The sequence below is a fragment of the Cebidichthys violaceus genome, unplaced genomic scaffold (assembly GCF_023349555.1).
Source record: "Cebidichthys violaceus isolate CVI_PGR_0920_01 unplaced genomic scaffold, fCebVio1.0.p SCAF_17, whole genome shotgun sequence".
Taxonomy (NCBI): Eukaryota; Metazoa; Chordata; class Actinopteri; order Perciformes; family Stichaeidae; genus Cebidichthys; species Cebidichthys violaceus.
This window is the reverse complement of record NW_027176340.1, coordinates 7,199,805-7,218,724: the sequence shown is the minus strand read 5'-3', so window position 1 is coordinate 7,218,724 and position 18,920 is coordinate 7,199,805. Positions and strand designations below refer to the sequence as shown.

Sequence of the window (18,920 nt, the reverse complement as noted above, 5' to 3'; positions counted from 1 at the left end):
GTGCTGCGTGGGTCTGGGTGGGAGTGAGTGGGGATATATGACAGAATGACTGGTTCTCTCATATGTAGATTAGAAGTTCTGGTCTGATGGTCTTTTTCAGTTTACCCCAAAGGCTTTTTAATTTTCTGACAGCCATTTATTTGTTACCCAAATCACCGGCCCATTATCATAGAGGGTGATTTATTGATAATCCTGTCAAGTTTTATTATAGCCTTGCATAGAAAGACCATACAGCTTTATCCCTTTAGGTGCTTTTTAATTTACACTTTTCACTTCAGAGTGACAGAATTAGTTCCGATAGTGGTTGAGGCCCATTCGCTGCCCCCATGGCAGATTTGTATGCCTCCATGCAGGCAACAGGCTGTGCGTGCATACATCCGGTCTATTCCCTTGAATGTGATATCCCAGGAACACCTAGAGGGAATTTCTTCACATTTGGCACAACATCTCCTTGGACTCAAGGATTAACTGATTAGAATGGTCAAAGGTCACTGTGACATCACATTTCTGGCCATAACACAAGAATTCAATTACTTATTATGACAATTTTACACAAATGTCTAATAGGGTAAAATGATGACGTAATGACATTTTTGACATACATGGATGTAAACCGCAACTTCACTGATTGGCGGAAGCATACAACTGCAAGGCGGTAATTCTGTGATTTTACGTTTTACATTTACGTTTACAACATCTATCTGATGAATAACACTGATCTATGAATCAGATACGCATGCTACATATCACAGTCAGACATTCAGTCGAAGTTCTGTCCATTAAATTTACGTTTAGAAAGTACGAACTCAGTGGACGGTAGGAAATCATTCCAAAGCTGGTAAAAAAGAAGCACAATTTATCACAATGGAGAAAGGTCTCCTCCATTTAAGTCAATACAAGCCATGTAAAATAAAAAATAGCCGATCTCTGACTGAAATTACCAAGCTCTAGGAAACGGTCATGCATGATATGCAGTCCTGCAGGCTATTAGATTACGCACCTTGATTTGTCAAGTGTTTAATGTATCGGCTGAGCCAAAAAGAGGCTGTCCCATCTGGTAATTATGATTAATATAAACTTGAATTTTCTAAAATGTGTCCATGTCGCAATTTATATATATAATGAAGTAAAAAATGACATATACCATAATAAATGTTATCCATATCACCTGCTTATATTCACAACATAAGGAGAAATTAAAGTGCCATCAGCAGTTGAGTAAACTGACTTCCTCTCTTCACTTAAGATATAAGACAAGACCTTGAGAAAAACTTCCTCAGTGAGATCAACACAATCAGGGTCACATTCCAGATGGATTGTATCAAATCAGCATCTTTTGTTACATGAGCATAACCTTGAAACTTGACACAGTTCTCAGCCTCTAGCTATACAATGTATTTGATAGGGCCTCTGTCGCAAAGCAGATCCACACATTGAGACGTCAGAAGGCGTAGTTTTGTCGTGCCCACATCGTTGTATTGTTCATGTGTCTGCATGTGTCTGAATGAGAGTCCTTGGGCTGGATCGCCACCCACCCAAATCCTTTGAGTAACAATGTGCGCTGTAGAGAGGGAATTAATTTGTATTCAGTTTTCATGTTTTTTGGCAATTGTGATTACTTTGAGACTAAGCTATATTGGAGCTGGCGCTTTGAAACCAAGTCTTGTTTGGGGGAATACCAAAAAGATTGTTCCATCAGTTTCTTCTGTTATTCTCAACTCTTGTGTGTTTCCCCTTTCTGAAGCTTCATACATCAATAACTGTTCAGCTGCAGCTGTGGTACCTACTTAGATAATTTAGTAAGAGAGCTGGTAACAACACAGTTTTAGACTTGTATTAGTTCAATAAACTGAAAAAGGGGGAGTTCATTTGCGCCTTACTTATACAACAAATCAAAGGAGAGGCGATGACAGTAGTAATGCCACAAAAGATTCAGAATAGAGACAATAATTATAAACAAACCACTTGCCAAGGTTGAAGTATTAATTCACACCAAGCAGAAATGTGGTTCACTATGACTATGTAATTAATTGGCTAGAAAGTTATTTGAAAGCAAACGGCAGGAATTGTTGGCTACCTGCTAACAACACAAATGAGAGTGAAATCAACAAGCTCGAACCGAGGTAGTCCAGTTTAAAATGGAAGACACAAAGCAGAATGAAAGAGCCACGCCTGACTTTCCATTACTGATGACGAAGTTCATTTTGAGTGAGTACACCAACAATGTAAGTTGTCAACATGCATCAATTGTGTGTGTGTGTGTGTGTGTGTGTGTGTGTGTGTGTGTGTGTGTGTGTGTGTGTGTGTGTGTGTGGCTTACTAAGGATACAGAAGAGGATGAGCAGAAGCGGACTAAGTCCACCTCTCTGTTAGAGAGCCAACACCACCACCTACTGAACTGTCTGGAGAAAACCACTGTAGGTACACTGGAACACTTCTCTATCTTTGACTCCAAAAATCTACCACCTACATTCATGAGGTTGACATGATGTGTTATTTGTCACTTAAGTATTGACTCATGATAATAATATTTTTACACCAGTGAAAAAGACACAAAAGTTGTGCTTCACAATGTAAACATACAACTTTTCACTTGACCTTTTGTGTAAGTAGACGTTGATCCTGTCTGCACACAGTGATTTGGACCTTTTTGACAGGATTTGGATGTTCTGTGACTCATTGTTCCCTTTAAAGAATAGAATTTTGAGAGCTGCTGTTTTGCAAAAGGTTTTGGTGTCAAAAAAAACATAAATTTGTACAGAACAGAGGCACTGGATCTGCTCTCCATTCTGCAAATACTAAGTGAGTTTGTGAATTTACCATTAGTTAATATTATAATCAGTATTAATCATCTTTCTTCTGTGTATTGATCTGTCAAACTGTTTCGTACATCACTCGGGTCCCATGAGTCTGTTTTTTATTTACTTCACATTCAGCTTTCCTCTCTGTCTGCACCAATACCTCCATGTGTATTTAAACCACCATTCCGTTTCATCTCTCCAGGCTCATGTGTTTGTGGATGAGCAGATGTACGAGCAGAACTGTTTAGAGACAGCGCTACATAACTACCCGTCACGTAGCCCCTCTATATCCAGCCACGACAGCTCTGTGGGTGCCTGCTGTGGCCGCAGGGTAAAGAGAAACACTCCTCTGCCCTCCAGCCATCCCATCCCAACACACCAGGGCCCCCTGCAGGAGCTCAGTGCCATCCACATACAGTTTGGTGATCCACCATCACACACCGCCAGGTAAAAGTAGAGGATAGCAGCATCGGAGGGGAGACTGAGGCTTTGCATACAGCTGTTAGCTGAATTCTGCCAACTTAATGAGGGTAAAATAGTTTACAGTTAAGCTGCCCTCAATATTTCCACTTGAAGGGTCGGTTCAGGTGTAAAGCTAAATACAAGTAGAGAGGTAGAGTAATATGGATGAAATTACCATTTTAAAAAGGTAAAAACAAGTGTCTAATACCCTTTCAATTTTCAAATTGAATTAGAGTTATTATTGAAAGATATAATGCCTGAACTTTCATAAATTACAACTATGTACTTACTCAGAACTTATCAGAATACATATATATATATATATATATATATATATATATATATATATATTCATATATACAGTATGTGTGTGTGTGTGTGTGTGTGTGTGTGTGTGTGTGTGTGTGTGTATATATATATATATATATATATATATATAATGATAAGGGAATTAAAACTACAACAAACAGTAATAGCTGAAAATGTGCATGCAAAGTGATTAACTTTAATATTGTATCGGTACCAGTGGATGTCTAGGCTACATATTATGAAGTAATAGAGGAAATGTGTGCAATATCTTTTCTTATTATTATTTGTTAATGGTTCAAATGTGATGTGTTCACAGAATAGTCTGCCTGTTATGTTATGTGCTATCTATCTATTTTATTTCTCTTCCTCTAGTCGTTCAAACCTCAACCGCAAAACCGATGAAAGCGGCAGGCTCAACAGCAAAGGCAGCCGGATCACCACGGCGATCATCAGCCTCCCGAGCCCCCCCGCTTTGACACCGGATGCCGATAGCCTACGCAGGGCCCCACAGAGGAGGCCGCCCCTAGCCTCGGGTCACCCTGCAGCTCCAAGCATCCAGACCACAACAAGCTCAGCTGGCACCAATATCATCAAAGTCTCTGCTCTGTGACTCACTGGCTGACGGATGTAAGATAATGAGGAGGAGGGGGCGAAACAGGTTAAACTACCTTTATGGACGCACCATGTCCCGTCTCACAGGGTCATCAGGAGGAGCACTGTATTCCAGAGAAGTTTTAGAGAAGACAGACGATATGGAGCCGCTACTGAGGTAGAAGATTGTAAATATGTGAACCGAGAACCACTCACTTGTCATGTCGTGTATGTACTGTAGATACGGACAGAGTCGCTGCATTTCTAATAGTTTCTAACAGCAGTACAGAAGTTTTTACAGCAAGTATTGTGGAAAAAATCGGAAGACGTTGCACAATTAGCCGTACATCAGCACCTGCCGTACGTTCGACGTACCACAGATTCACACTTAATTTAAAGTGAATTCACAGTGAAATAGTGAAACGGATATTTAGTTGACTTCAAATGTGTCTGAAGGAAGATTAAGAAAAGTGTTGACTGTGTTTACTTGAATTTGATTGGACTCGTTGGTGTTACGTGTTGTTTGTCTTTAGAATTTTGAAGAAAAAAAAAAACAATGAAACTTTTGGCTTTCTTTACAGCAGCATTTGAAAAGTCCGGTACCTACGATGCTGCTAATATCATATCGCCGAAATGTGAGTTTTTTTGATCAAATTTGTATCTATTCATGGTGTCAAAGACTCAAACCAAACTGTGCTTTTTAGTTGCTTCATGTTTACATTTCAGACTGGAGATGGACTTCAGTGAGTGAGGCTGACCTGACACTGACTTCATGACTTATAGGTTTCCATACTGAGGTGAAACAAAACAGTGGTTTTCAACTTGATAGTAAAAACCCTCGAGCTGACCACACAATTACTTACAAGTGAAGGTTTTGTATTTTTATTAAAGAATAAGGCCAGCTTTATTTTTTTTCTTATTGTTAATAAATCACATGAAAACCTCACAGAAGTGTGTTAGCCTGTCTCTCAAAATGTTCTGACCTTCTCACCCTCTCTGTGGCTCTTAGACCCAAACCTATTTGTTTCTACTGATGACACAAATTTTAAAAAAGGCATTACAAAAAAAATATTTTTTTTAAATAAATAAATGAAAAGGTTTATAATTCTCTCAAATACTGGGCATTGCAGTTTCTAGCAAAAAATACTCAAACAGGAGTATATAGTGCAGTTATTTTGGACTATTTTAGGGACACATTTAGAGTTCAAGTGACAGCAGCATGACAGTGTATATGGGAAATAAACTACAGTGTTTACTGCAATGAAAGAACATGTCATCCTGTGTGGCTCACTGATGTGTTTTATCGAGGTCTATGGGACATAAGCCTTTGCTGCATTGACAATACTTGTTAGTAGGATTGATTTATTATTGTATTTTTTATCTTTTCATTGGATTTGTTGGAAAAATATTGCATATGTCCTGCCTTATCTCTTAAAGTAATTCAATTATATCCAGTTTATATCAATGTGATTGGATCTAAACTGAAACTAAGAAACGACATGAAAACTCATTAGTTGTAGAATGTTAAAGTGGAGAGAACAAGGGTAAATTATGCAATTCTAAAAAATTATTTTGGCAAATCCAGTCACTATTGTTTTGGCTGGAAATCTTATTTTGTCTTTTTTTAGACGATTCTAACAAAGCCGAAAAAAGTCCAAATTAGTTCAGTTGTACCATTTTTTTCATTGACAGTTAAACTGTCAATGAAGAGATAGTATTTCACAGCTGATTACAGTGTGTTCATGAAGTGGCAACTTGAAAGTAAGTTCTGTTTTTTTTAAGTTGTAAATGTACTTTAAAACTTTATATATATACAACTGTAAAGAAAGCAAGTAATTGAGAATGCGCAGGAATACGCTCGTTTGACAGAATAATCCCGACTCCTCACAGGTCCTCTTTTCTAGTTTTCCAGATGTTTCAACTGTATAACACAGTCTTTCAGTCTTGGAGTAAAGAAAAAAGAAAGTTGATATGCATAAGATTTGCTTCCATCTTAAAGGTGCAGTGTGTAGGATTTGGCGGCATCTGGCAGTGACTGTGTGCCACACGTGTAGGAGAACTACAGTGGCCGACACAAACTCCAATGGCCCTATAAAGAGCAAGTGTTAGGTTTGTCCGTTCTTGGCTACTGTAGAAACATGGTGGATCTATATGTAAATATAAAAGGCTCATTCTAAGGTCACAAAAATATATTTCAAGTAATTATACACTAAAGAAAATACACTTATTCCATTTCATGAGATATGGTTGAAAGCCTCAACAAAAGGCATTTAGAGGACCGTAAGTTGTGATTGTTCTGTCAAACTACTTCCATGGTCAATTAAGAAATTGGAAGCCTAACAATACGCGATTAATAATCAGCTCAATCATGATAATCCCAAAGATCGTCACAGAATGGCAGAAATTATGCATTCTGACCGTAACTAAATGATTCAAAATTGATTAAAATGATTTGTTCTGGTTCATGGCCTTACTCCTGCATTAATATATTAATTATATCCTGTTGCACATTGTTGTTAATTTAAAGTTGATAGACGCCTGGTGTTTGAAATAGTTGTGTCTACTTGCCAATTTGTGCAATTGTTATTTGTAGTTTTTCGATCATGAAGCACTAAGTGAAATTGTTTTGGCTGTACTGGTATACTTTGGGTTGCATTCCTGTATTTTGTCATGTTTTAAAACCGAGGTGTGCCAAAACGGTAACTTTTCCATTCTTTGTAAGAACAACAAAGTAGTAGTACTCCTTATGCTGCTATAAAAAACAATTACAAACCCTTTAGATAATGTCTCCACGCATGTCTGCTCTGTTATGTTCATAACTTGGATCTTGGTTGACACAGTATCTACACAGTAGGGCTTTACCATTGATCACCACCATGCTTCAACAACAGAAAGCACTTCTCTCATGCTGTATGATGATTACTTGTTGTCATTATATGATGGACTTGACTTTAAAAAGGCATAGTGGGGGTCACTTTTTGAAAAGTCTTGGCATTGCTGTTTGTGTAGTTTGTTATCGTTTTATTCCTTTTGAACTGAGCTTTTTTGTCTGTTAGCTGTGTTTTAGTATTCTGTCAGGTTATTTGTTATAAAAGCTATGAAGTGTCAGATGACAATTAAAATCTACCACAACAATCGAGTGTCGTCTTTCTTGCCAATCCTTTCTTTCACCAGCATCAAAACGCGTTAATGGATGTATATTTGTATTGAATAGTTATTTTCTGTTTCAGTCTTGTTTTTCAACACAGCTCTCCCCTTTGTGTGTGTTATCTGAGTTTCTGGGTAAAGGAAAACAGTCGCACACTTGTAGCTACAACGCAACAAATATTTAATAATTTACCCACATTTTCGACATGACAGCCCTCTTTAGGGTAATGAGCTTCTCCCTGCTTTGTTGATGGCCAGACTGGCTGTGCATGTTCGTGCACGTGAGCGTGCCCCACTGGTTAGCTCGCGGCACTCTGCACTGCGCTCATAAGGCGGTCACAGTTGACAATGTCGTCCCGACCAACGGAGTTGTTGTGTAAGCGTAGCAGCCACCCTCTGGTTACCGCTCGGGTAAACACTGTTAGCTCTGACTTTACTTTTACCGTTGCTTGCGCTGTTAGCAAGGTTAGCTGTGAATCACCGGCTCAGCAGTCATGTTGAGAGCCGTTGAGAGGCAATCGAAATGCTTAAAATCGCACATACAAAGTACAAAAAGTGTTAAGCTAGCAGAATGGCCCATTTTCAATATCGCATTATTGAAGTATATTTATTGATGCCTTAATGTTGCAGCTGGTAAAGGTGGGGCTTATTTTTTATGATACATACTGATGGGTATAGCTACCGAATTTCTTAATCTAAATTTAATCTAAACCGTCCTGGGTCCCATACTATACTATGACTTTTTCATGACCTTTTTATGCCATAATATACAATGCCATTTTTTATGCCATCTTTATGACACACTATACTATGACATTTTAATAACATTATTATGACCTACTTCACTATACTATGACTGTTTTATGACTTTTTTCAACATGCTACACTGACTTTTTTATCACTTTTACTACATGTTTTACTATGACTGTCAAGGGGTGTGGTGCAGGGGTAGAGCAAAGACTCAAGCGCAGACACTGGAGACGAGGTGGAAGGCAAGGTTATTTTACTTGCACAAAAAATGTAAGAACCAAGAACTTAAAGCGACTCCAACAGGGAGCGAGAAAAATCCCAAAACTGTAGAATAGGCAAAGTCACAAAACATTAGAAACAAACACGAGGACAAAATACCGGAACACGAAGCACACTCGGGGAAGGACAAATGCTGGAACATGGAGCACACACGGGGAAGCAACAAAAACGATCCGACCACCAGAACAGGGAAGCAGGGGAGTTTATATGAGAGGGGTTGGCAGAGGGAAACCAAGGGGCAGGTGATTGGGCACAGGTGTAGTGAATGAGGGCAATCAGGAAACACACTCAGACACAGGAGGGAGCCGGGAGGAGACCAGGGGCAGAGCTACATAGACATAGGAACAACAGGGGCCAAAACCCAATCCTGACAATGACTTTTTATGACTTTTTTTCGACATGCTATACTCTGACTTTTTCAATATGTTATACAAATACCTTTTTTATCCCATTTTGACACACTATACTAGGACTTTTTTTATTACTTTTGTCAGCTTGCTATACGATAACTTTTAAATTTATTTTTTCAACATGCTACATTATGAGTTTCTCTTGACCTTTTTCTACATAAAAAAGTATGACTTTTTTATTACTTTTTTCGACTTGCTATACTATGACTGACTTTTTTGACATGCTGTACTATGACTTTTTTCGACTTAAAAGAGTATCACTTGTTATTGCATTTTTCGTCATACCAAAATATATTTCTTGACCTTTTTTGGTATCATTCCATAACTTTTTAAACATGATTCAGGATTTTTATATGACATACTTTACTTGTTACACTCATGAAGGACTCACAAACGAGCAGGTTCAATTAAGATTTAATAAAACAAACATTTTTACAGAGACATTTTTCTGACATACTATACTATAACAATTTTATGACATGCTATACGACATTTTTATGACTTTTTCGACATAGTATACTATGACTATTTAAAACTTTTTTTGGCATTCTATACTATAACCTTTTTCAACTTAAAATAGTATCACTTTTTTTTACTTTTTTCGACATGCTATAATATTACTTTTTTGACACACTATACTATGCCTTCTTTGGACATGCTGAGACTATTTTATGACTTTTTCTTCGCCATTCCACTTTTTTTGACTTAAAATAGTATCACTTTATTACTTTTTTCGTCATTTATACTAATACTTTTTTCGACATATTATATGTCTACTTTGGACATGCTATACTGAGACTAATTTATTACTAGTGTACTATGACTTTTTTCAACATGCTACGTTATGATTTTATCTTGACCTTTTTCCACATACAATAGTATGACCTTTTCTTGACATACTCTACTTTGACTTTTATGTATTTTTTACAAAATGCTATACATTGACTGTTTTATGACGTTTTTTGACATGCTATACTAGGACTTTTTTGACAAACTATTTTTATGACTTATTTTTACATGCTCTACTATGACTATGTTAATGATATTTTAAGACGTGCTCTACTATTACTTTTTTTTGACATATTATGACTTTTTTATTTTTTACAACTTGCTTTACTATGACTTATTTATGATTTTTTTTTTAATCTAAACACACAACACTTTCTTAAATCATCACGGGTATAGATGCTAAAACAACAACAACCCTAAACCTTGCGTATCCAGGCGGGCATGGTGTGCGTGCTGGGCCAGCGGTGATGCGTGTTGATGACGGTGATGATGATGATGATGGAGGCGAACACCATCGTGAAGAGCATGTACTTTCCGATGAGAGGCACGGCGCTGGAGGTGGAGGGGATCAGCTCCACGATGACCAGCAGGAAGACGGTCAGAGACAGCAGGACGGAGATAGAGAGAGTCATCTTTTCACCTGTAGAGACAGGGAGACAGACACTCAGGTTACTTTTACACTTTTAAACAGCTCTTACAGTAGAAATGGTGGCAAGTTATGGCTTTACAGGCAAACTGATGAACTAAGTTATGTTTTATTTATGCTCTAATGTTACAGAATAACAAGCTCATGTAGTACAAGCACATCCCATTGGATTTCATGTATTTTCCATGTATGAAAGTGTCCCCAAAATGGTGTGAAAATATCTGACTTCATCTGCTTTTCCTCAGTTTCCACATTCATAATACCGACCTGATATTTGCCACACGTGTGAGCAAGTAAATGTGTCACTCGTACCAACTGGTGAAACGCTCATAACCTACTTTATTTAGTCACACCCTCAAAGTTTTTTTGGACAAGTTTCTGTATACGCCTTCGTACCGGAGTCGGTGGGACAGGTAGAAGACCAGTCCGGTGAGGAACGAGAACAGCATGCAGGGAATGATGACGTCGACGATGAAGTAGAGAGGCAGACGCAGCATCAGGAAGTGGTAGGTGATGTCGAGGTATGGCGTGTCGGGGCAGCAGGTGTAGTAAACCCAGTGTTTCCAGCTCCTGTAGTCCTTCAGCACCCATTCACCAGACTCCATGAAGTTGCTGAGGTCAGACCGATCATTGTCCTAGAAGACAGAGGAGTATAGGAGGTAACGCACCGCAGTAGAAAAGGGCCATAAAGGTGAAGATATTTAGGGGTTACATGCTGTAAACTACAGTTTTATGACAGGAGTGATGGTTTCTAAATCTGTAGTATTTGAAACCACAGACACAAGCTTTCACACTGTTCTGTCAACATAACCCTGTGAATATATATTATATAATATATATATTCACAGGGTTATGTTGATAATATATATATATATATATATATATATATATATAATATAATAATATAATAAGTCACACTCACTGGGTTGATGACGTCCAGCAGTCCGTCGTACGTCCAGGTCTCCAGCTTCATGCTGCAGTTCTGCAGGTCGAACAGGAAATGGAGGACGATGATCTCACAGTAGCTCTTAAAGATGGCCGGAGGGTTCCGCGTTATCATCCCAGTGTGCTCCAACAGGACTTTGGTTTCGTGGATGATGGCAAAGTCGCCGTCAGCACTGAAGAGGAAGAAGACGGGGACAGAGGGAGATGGGGAGAGAAGCATGCGAGGCATTTGGACGAACAGGTGTGTGTGTGTGAGTTTGAGTAGTGTGTGTTTAATTGTTGTACAGCACCAGGTCTGGTTTCCATATGTCGGTTGAAGGGACTCTGATCTTCCTGATGCCTCCGTATTCATCTGGATTCCAATTCAGGTTCACATGGAGCCATTGCTGGGGTGAAAATCAGGGAAACTTGAGATCATTTTGTCTTCTAATGTACTGATGAAGCCAAGTTTAGTTGTTTTTATTCCCAGAATGAATAGATTGTGAAAATACAAGTTGTCATGTACTGTATATATCACAGCAGAAGAAATAAAAACCGTGTAACCTCCAGCAGTCACCATGTCATAAACCCTCCCTTCTTTCTATTTCAACTTGTTGAAACAACAAATATCATTAATTTGTGATACTATTTGTGTAATATATTCACCTAAAAAAACCATATAAATACATGATAATGGGCTACCAGTTGCAACTACATCTATATGTAAATTAAAAAGCAGATGCATTGTTAAAATATATGATATATAATAATTGAGTAACTGTGTTTTGGGTGTCACATAGTAAAAACTTTAATAGCATTCATTTCTAGGGACATTTGTGCATAGAAACTCTTTTTTTTGATAATCAAAGGTGAGCATTACTTTAATTCCCTAAAAATAACTATAAACCTTGACTGGCTGTAGGTATAAAAAGAAGATCTATTCCAAATCCTGTTAAATCTACATACTTGCAATGTGGCATATCCTCTAAGCATAGTCATTGGAATATTCATTTTAATGCATGACATAAAACATCCTCAGTTGTACTTTCTCATTAATATACAACATAAGATAAGTGACTGGATCTGTAAAATGGTGTATTAAGTTTGGCTTGGCTCGCAAAGTCCGGCAGTGTTGGAAAACGACAACGCGCATGCTCAGAGCTCGTTGCCAGGTGGACACCATTTTGTTTGTTTTTGTTTTCATTTGATTGGCAATTTGCTCAAGTAAGTGTTGCTGACGTCACATTGCCACCTTGACAGGTTTGATAGAAAGTTAAGAGTCATGAGATCTGGAGTTATTTCTTCTGTAGGACTGAGCTAAAGGGCTTCATTTCGAGAGAGGAGCTTGAAGAGATAACACCAGCTGAGGAGATTTAGTTATGAAGCAAACTTTCTTTTTTTTTCCAACACTGCTAATGCTAGTTAGCTAATTAATTGGACTCAATTTAGCAACGGTTTTCATCTGGTCTTCAGACTTTTGAAGCTAGCCGAGGACCCAGAAGGAGAGCTACAAACAGTAAGAGCTAATATAACTACTTCTTATTTGTGTTGTGATACTTTGTGTCATCTCTGAGCTGATATGTTTGTTGTGACCGTGATGTTATGTAGAAAAATGAGGTGTCTTTTGCTAACTTTATTAGCCGAACATTAGCATAACACTGAGACTGACTGGATTCCCAAGCTAGGTACCGTTACTTTCCATTTGTTTTAATCTTAACAGACAGAAACTGGTTCAGTATAAACGATTTTGACCATAGTGACATTACTGACATAGTAATACCATAAAGGAGAGATTCATAGATGATAAAGGGATGACACATAACTCCCTCTAAAAACCCTGTGTAACCTTGTATGAGCCTCTGGTGGAAGAATAGTCGGGTGAAATAAAGAGGACATTTGTAAATGTTTGACAAACGGCCCAACAATGAGAATCTCTCTTTAACATAGACCTGACTACAAGCAATATAAATAAAGCTTACATATAGTCAAAGACCCCCAACAGACTTTACATACAAGAGACTGGACTTATTGATGACTCCACTTCAGGTGCACATGTACATTGTTGATGTGAAAACTTCATAGTCATCATTTCATCTACCCATGTGCTGATAAAGCTAAATTCAGTTGTTTGATTTCCATTTGTGCCATGGTCTTCATCTTTACAGACGGGTTGAACTAGCTACAGACTGCTTGTGTTGTGCTGCTTGTGTTATCTGGCCGCTGTGTCATCTTATTGTTTATTTGCATTGTGCTTGTGTTGTGCTGTTTGTGTTCTTTTTGGCCGTCGTGCCATCAAGACCATAGTGACATTACTGACATAGTAATACCATGAAGGAGAGATTCATAGATGATAAAGGGATAAAGGGATGCTGAACTTCATGGACCAGAGAGAGCTTTTCTTCCTCCCACTCAACTCAAGGTAGAGTTGATCAGCTGGATGTTCAGCAGTGTGAGATATTTGGTAGTGTCTCAGTGTGTAGCCGTGCTTCTTCAGTTCATCTAATTTTTTTTAATGGAGGGTTGGTGATGCATGTTATTTTAATACAACACATGTTCTTTGTGGTTTCCTCCAGACCCTGTTGGACTTCACAGACTTCCAGATCTACGAGAAGCTGCCCGAGAGCCGACGAGGAAGATCCTTTCTACCAGAGCTGTGTACCAGAGATGCTCCTTCCTTCTCCACATCCTGCACATTCACCACCGACTCCTACTGTTCCTCTCCCAAACTGAGAGCGCCCCTCCCTGTCTCAGTTCTACCACTGCCAGATTGTGCTGTTGTGTTCTTTTTGGCTGCCGTGCCATCAAGGAGTATACAACTTAGACCATACTGACATTACTGACATAGTAATACCATAAAGGAGAGATTCATAGATGATAAAGGGATGACACATAACTCCCTCTAAAAACCCTGTGTAACCTTGTATGAGCCTCTGGTGGAAGAATAGTCGGGTGAAATAAAGAGGACATTTGTAAATGTTTGACAAACGGCCCAACAATGAGAATCTCTCTTTAACATAGACCTGACTACAAGCAATAGAAATAAAGCTTACACATAGTCAAAGACCCCCAACAGACTTTACATACAAGAGACTGGACTTATTGATGACTCCACTTCAGGTGCACATGTACATTGTTGATGTGAAAACTTCATAGTCATCATTTCGTCTACCCATGTGCTGATGAAGCTAAATTCAGTTGTTTGATTTCCATTTGTGCCATGGTCTTCATCTTTACAGACGGGTTGAACTAGCTACAGACTGCTTGTGTTGCTTGTGTCATCTCTAAGGCGATATGTTTGATGTTTCTCTGGTCCTGTAGTCTGGGTGATATTCCCCTGAAAGATTTCATATTAGTTGAAAGAGCTCAGATGTTCCCATTGCTGGGGTGTAAATTGTAATACTTTAGTTAAATTGGTCCACTATTGTGCTGATGAAGATGAGTTATGTTTTATTTCCATAAAAGGATTATTTAAACTTTGTTTTTAAAGATTCCTCTTCACTTACATTGTTTGAAATACCATGGTCGTCATCATGTTCTTCATAAGTGAAGTTTACTTTTTAGATATATCTTTATTTGGACTCTGGTTCGGTATACACGACTTAGACCATACTGACATTACTGACATAGTAATACCATGAAGGAGAGATTCATAGATGATAAAGGGATAAAGGGATGCTGAACTTCATGGACCAGAGAGAGCTTTTCTTCCTCCCACTCAACTCAAGGTAGAGTTGATCAGCTGGATGTTCAGCAGTGTGAGATATTTGGTAGTGTCTCAGTGTGTAGCCGTGCTTCTTCAGTTCATCTGATTTTTTTTAATGGAGGGTTGGTGATGCATGTTATTTTAATACAACACATGTTCTTTGTGGTTTCCTCCAGACCCTGTTGGACTTCACAGACTTCCAGATCTACGAGAAGCTGCCCGAGAGCCGACGAGGAAGATCCTTTCTACCAGAGCTGTGTACCAGAGATGCTCCTTCCTTCTCCACATCCTGCACATTCACCACCGACTCCTACTGTTCCTCTCCCAAACTGAGAGCGCCCCTCCCTGTCTCAGTTCTACCACTGCCAGATTGTGCTGTTGTGTTCTTTTTGGCTGCCGTGCCATCAAGGAGTATACAACTTAGACCATACTGACATTACTGACATAGTAATACCATAAAGGAGAGATTCATAGATGATAAAGGGATGACACATGACTCCCTCTAAAAACCCTGTGTAACCTTGTATGAGCCTCTGGTGGAAGAATAGTCGGGTGAAATAAAGAGGACATTTGTAAATGTTTGACAAACGGCCCAACAATGAGAATCTCTCTTTAACTTTAACAGAGAATAAAGTTTTCTTAATCGTGAATGGACTTGAGAAGATGATCTGATATCACCAAGGAGGAACTGTCCTATTGCCTTGAGAAGACCTAAGTGGAGGAGCAGAGGGACACACTCAGTTGGGTCCCAACGGATGAATTCCTTCTGCAAGATCTGAGCATCAGAGATGCTTCTTCCTCCTCCTCATCCTCCACGTTCGCCACCAACTCCTGCTCTTCTCAAAGTTAAATAAAGTCCATCAATCTCTACCATCATCAGATCAGATCATTTGAGTCCACAGCAATTAGCATCAAACAGATTCCTTCATATTTGAGATCTCAGTGGATTTGTGGGATTTTTAACACAATTTTCTCTTCAGACACTTTTCTCATTTTTATTATTTGTTTTGCAGTTTGCCAGGAGCTTTCTGTTATTATTAGTTTAAAAGAGGAATGCTAAAGGTTTAAATAGATAAAGATCACAACTAAAGATCACAAACTTGGAAATATCAATTATCATCATTCAAAGTAAAAACTTCAGTTGTAGCAACAAACCAAGCCAGCCTCGTACTTCACCGACAGTGATCATTCATAATGTAAAACGTCTCGTTTTGATTCAGTACAAAGTGAGAAATAATTCTTGACACTAAAGCTGGAATAAACAGTTGTAGGTTTAACTTCCTATCACACATTTTTCTACATTAATCTTCCAAGTCATGCACTGTTGATATATATACCTTTAAAATATATATAGAAAAGTCTAGTTTTTATTCAGTACAAAGTGAGAACAATTATTTTTGAACCTTTGAACCATTTCAGAAGTTTGAACACTGAAAGGTTGTAAGCTTGTTATCATTCTTCCCAGCATGCTTTGCGTTTGGGTTCAAATTCTCCAGGAAAGGATAACATTGGAAAATACCAATTGATTTTAAAAAAATTAAAATGAATGTCTTTGCATTGTATACAAGCTATTCAGTTGTAGGTGTTCTTCATCCTGAAGTTATAGGCTGCTTAGTCTTTAGTTAGTGAGCTTTAGATTTCTGGGATTGTGTTACCTTCCTACAGAGTGAGGCCAATTTGAGCCTGGCTCGATGTCGGGATTCTGGGACTTTTCGACCCGTTCCTTACAGTGGTCTAGTGTTCCCTGGTTTCTTGGAGCCATATTTAGGCAGGTCACATTGTTCCATTGTGGTTGCGTCTTCAAGGTTTCTGGGATTCAGGGATTTGACCAGTACCATCTGTCCAGATTGGAAGTCGTGCATAGGATTTTCACTGGGGAGAGGAAGAGACAAAGAAATATCACCATACTGTAGATGCTATTCAATCTGTCAATCGGAGCGACTGCATAGTCACTTAAAGCTGTGTCCATGTCCCAGGGAAGAAATGGACCACCCTTTTCCCGTACCCAAGAAGTTGGAATTGGGCGTCCCATCAGACAAAGAAGGACATTTTAGTGGTTAAAGTCATTCTAATGTCAGCTAGGACAGCAGCCAGCAGCCATCATTTTTAACCCAAGATTTGCCAGTCTGTACCATAGCTTTACTCAGCTTGTTCTTGATAGTTTGGTTCATTCTTTACACTATGCCAAATGACTGAGGATGGTAAGGAATGTGAAGCTGCCACTCAATGGTGAGATATTTACATAGGCTAGTTGTTGAATCACTTGTCATGTAATGGGACTATTTACCATGGTTGGTATTCTACATCTTCAAATCATCTCTTCAGCCAATATTGTCACCACAGTCCTAGCATTTTCTCTTGAGCCTAAACATTCTTCAACCCAGTTAAGGATGAGTAAATATTGTAATGTTTTGACAGAAATGAAGGATGATGGGCAGCAGCAAGTTCAGGCTGTTAGGCTGATGAGAAAGACATAGCTGCTCAGCATAGACAAGAAGATGCACACAGAGAGAGAGAATTGGCAGACAGGCTGACATGAACCAACACATTCGTATTAAAGAACAAGAGCTTGAGTCAGCCCAGGCTGGTTCCAGTTTTATCAGACAGGATCTCTCAGAAGATAAACACCCTGGTGGGGCTTCTGGTCCTATCTCCCTCATCTCATCTCATCATGGAAACGGAGCCACTTCTTTTTATGATCTGGGTCTTTCTAGGATATTCACTCCAGCCTCCCTGAACCTGATGTATGCTGACTCTCACTCTCATTCGGCTTTAACTCTCCCGCTTCCTCAACTTAGCTTTCCTGGAGAACTACCGAGGGCCTCCCAGACCCTTCCCATGTCTCAATTGATACCTCAACCTAATGATATAGCATCCATGCCTGGTCCTGGACAGCAGACTTTTACTGGTAGTCTACCTCCAATGCAAGCCATGTCATCCCAGATGCCACATTCTCAAATCCCTAATGTCATGGATCTGTTCATAGCCTCTGCCTATAGAATACCAACATATTCACTTCCTGTCTTTAAAAGTGGCAGAGAGAATGATTTTGCTCTTCTTAAAATGGCTCTGGATGACCTTCTTGAGAACCATCCCCATCTCGCTGAGCAATATAAATATCAGGTCATCTTGGAACATCTTAAGCACCCAGGAGCAAACCAATTGGCTAGATCCAGCATGCATGATGGAAGAACATAGCACTTCAAGAGAAATATGGTCAGCCAAGGCTGCTAGTTCAGTGTGAAATTCAAGCAATATTAAACTCCCCCATTATTCGCATGGGTGATGTAGAAGCCTTTAATGATTTTACCCTTTCTGTCCAAGCTCTGATGGTTATGTTGCTGTCCCTGAAGGGCCTAAATGGGTCTGAGTTAAGATGTGGCTCTCATGTTTTCAGACTCCTAAGAAAACTCCCTGTGCAGTACAGAGATGGATTTGTTGAGCACCATATGCAGCATTTTGACAGGGCAGGCGAACCAAATGTACTCCCTCCTTGACCTCTCAACCTGGTAACAGTAAAAGTTGAGAGCCAAACGCATATCAGAGAGAACTGTTGAGCTCCACAAACCGAAAAGACCAAGAACTGGAAAAAAAAGGCAACCCTCCAGACAAGTATCCTCTGTCCACTTGTTGACAAAATCTGAGTCAGGAAGCACACCAATAGCCTACACCGAAGGAAATTTTAATAAGTTAAGAGACCATTTCCTTGGTGCATGTACAGAATTGAAAAAACTCTCCAAGAATTACATTATGAAAGGGATCAAAGTGAAAGGGAGTTGCAGTAAATGTGGGAGAATACATAAAATGGACAAATGCACCTTAAAGTGGCCATGACCATTCTCCATGATGACAAAGCAAACAAATCAGCCACTGTGATTTTTACTTCCTCTTCTTTAGAGCAGATATACGTATCTATTCCGCTCCCACAAGCTGCTCAGTGTTTGGGTCTCACAACTCGGCAGAAAACCATCTCATTATGCACAGTGAGACAGGACATTGTGCAATTGAATGGAGCATCTGTATCCTTTAAAATTTCCCCCATCAACCAGCCAACTGAAAGGCATGTAATCAATGGAGCATTCAGTGCAGAAAATCCTGGCCTGTTAGAG

The 18,920-nt window shown here is 39.1% G+C and overlaps 2 protein-coding genes across 5 annotated transcripts in view; one reads left to right on the top strand and one right to left on the bottom strand.

The window, feature by feature from the left end:
* kcnd3 (potassium voltage-gated channel, Shal-related subfamily, member 3) overlaps window positions 1–7,280 on the top strand; it is a 76,882-nt gene extending 69,602 nt beyond the window's left edge. For all 4 annotated transcript variants that reach the window (XM_068712420.1, XM_068712418.1, XM_068712419.1 and 1 more), the window contains 3 exons: window positions 2,325–2,417; window positions 3,004–3,248; window positions 3,945–7,280. In XM_068712420.1, the coding sequence (XP_068568521.1) occupies window positions 2,325–2,417; window positions 3,004–3,248; window positions 3,945–4,182 (576 nt within the window). In that variant the 3' untranslated portion in view covers window positions 4,183–7,280. The remainder of the gene's footprint in view (window positions 1–2,324; window positions 2,418–3,003; window positions 3,249–3,944) is intronic.
* A 2,322-nt stretch (window positions 7,281–9,602) lies between these two features.
* LOC137874090 (acetylcholine receptor subunit alpha-like) lies at window positions 9,603–17,744 on the bottom strand. The gene is made up of 6 exons (XM_068712722.1): window positions 17,729–17,744; window positions 16,467–16,534; window positions 11,406–11,515; window positions 11,107–11,302; window positions 10,596–10,819; window positions 9,603–10,201 (listed from the first exon to the last, which is right to left on the bottom strand). The coding sequence occupies exons 1-6, from the start codon at window positions 17,742–17,744 to the stop codon at window positions 9,955–9,957; spliced, it is 861 nt and encodes a 286-aa protein (XP_068568823.1). The 3' UTR covers window positions 9,603–9,954.
* Between the last annotated feature and the right edge of the window lie 1,176 nt (window positions 17,745–18,920).

Excerpts from the sequence above, each read along its gene's own strand:
- LOC137874090 (XM_068712722.1), bottom strand. Across the intron at positions 11,516-16,466 it reads TGGCCTCACTCTGTAGGAAG|CAATGGCTCCATGTGAACCT; the intron begins GTAACACAATCC and ends TTTTCACCCCAG. Across the intron at positions 11,303-11,405 it reads GACCTGGTGCTGTACAACAA|TGCTGACGGCGACTTTGCCA; the intron begins TTAAACACACAC and ends CTTCCTCTTCAG.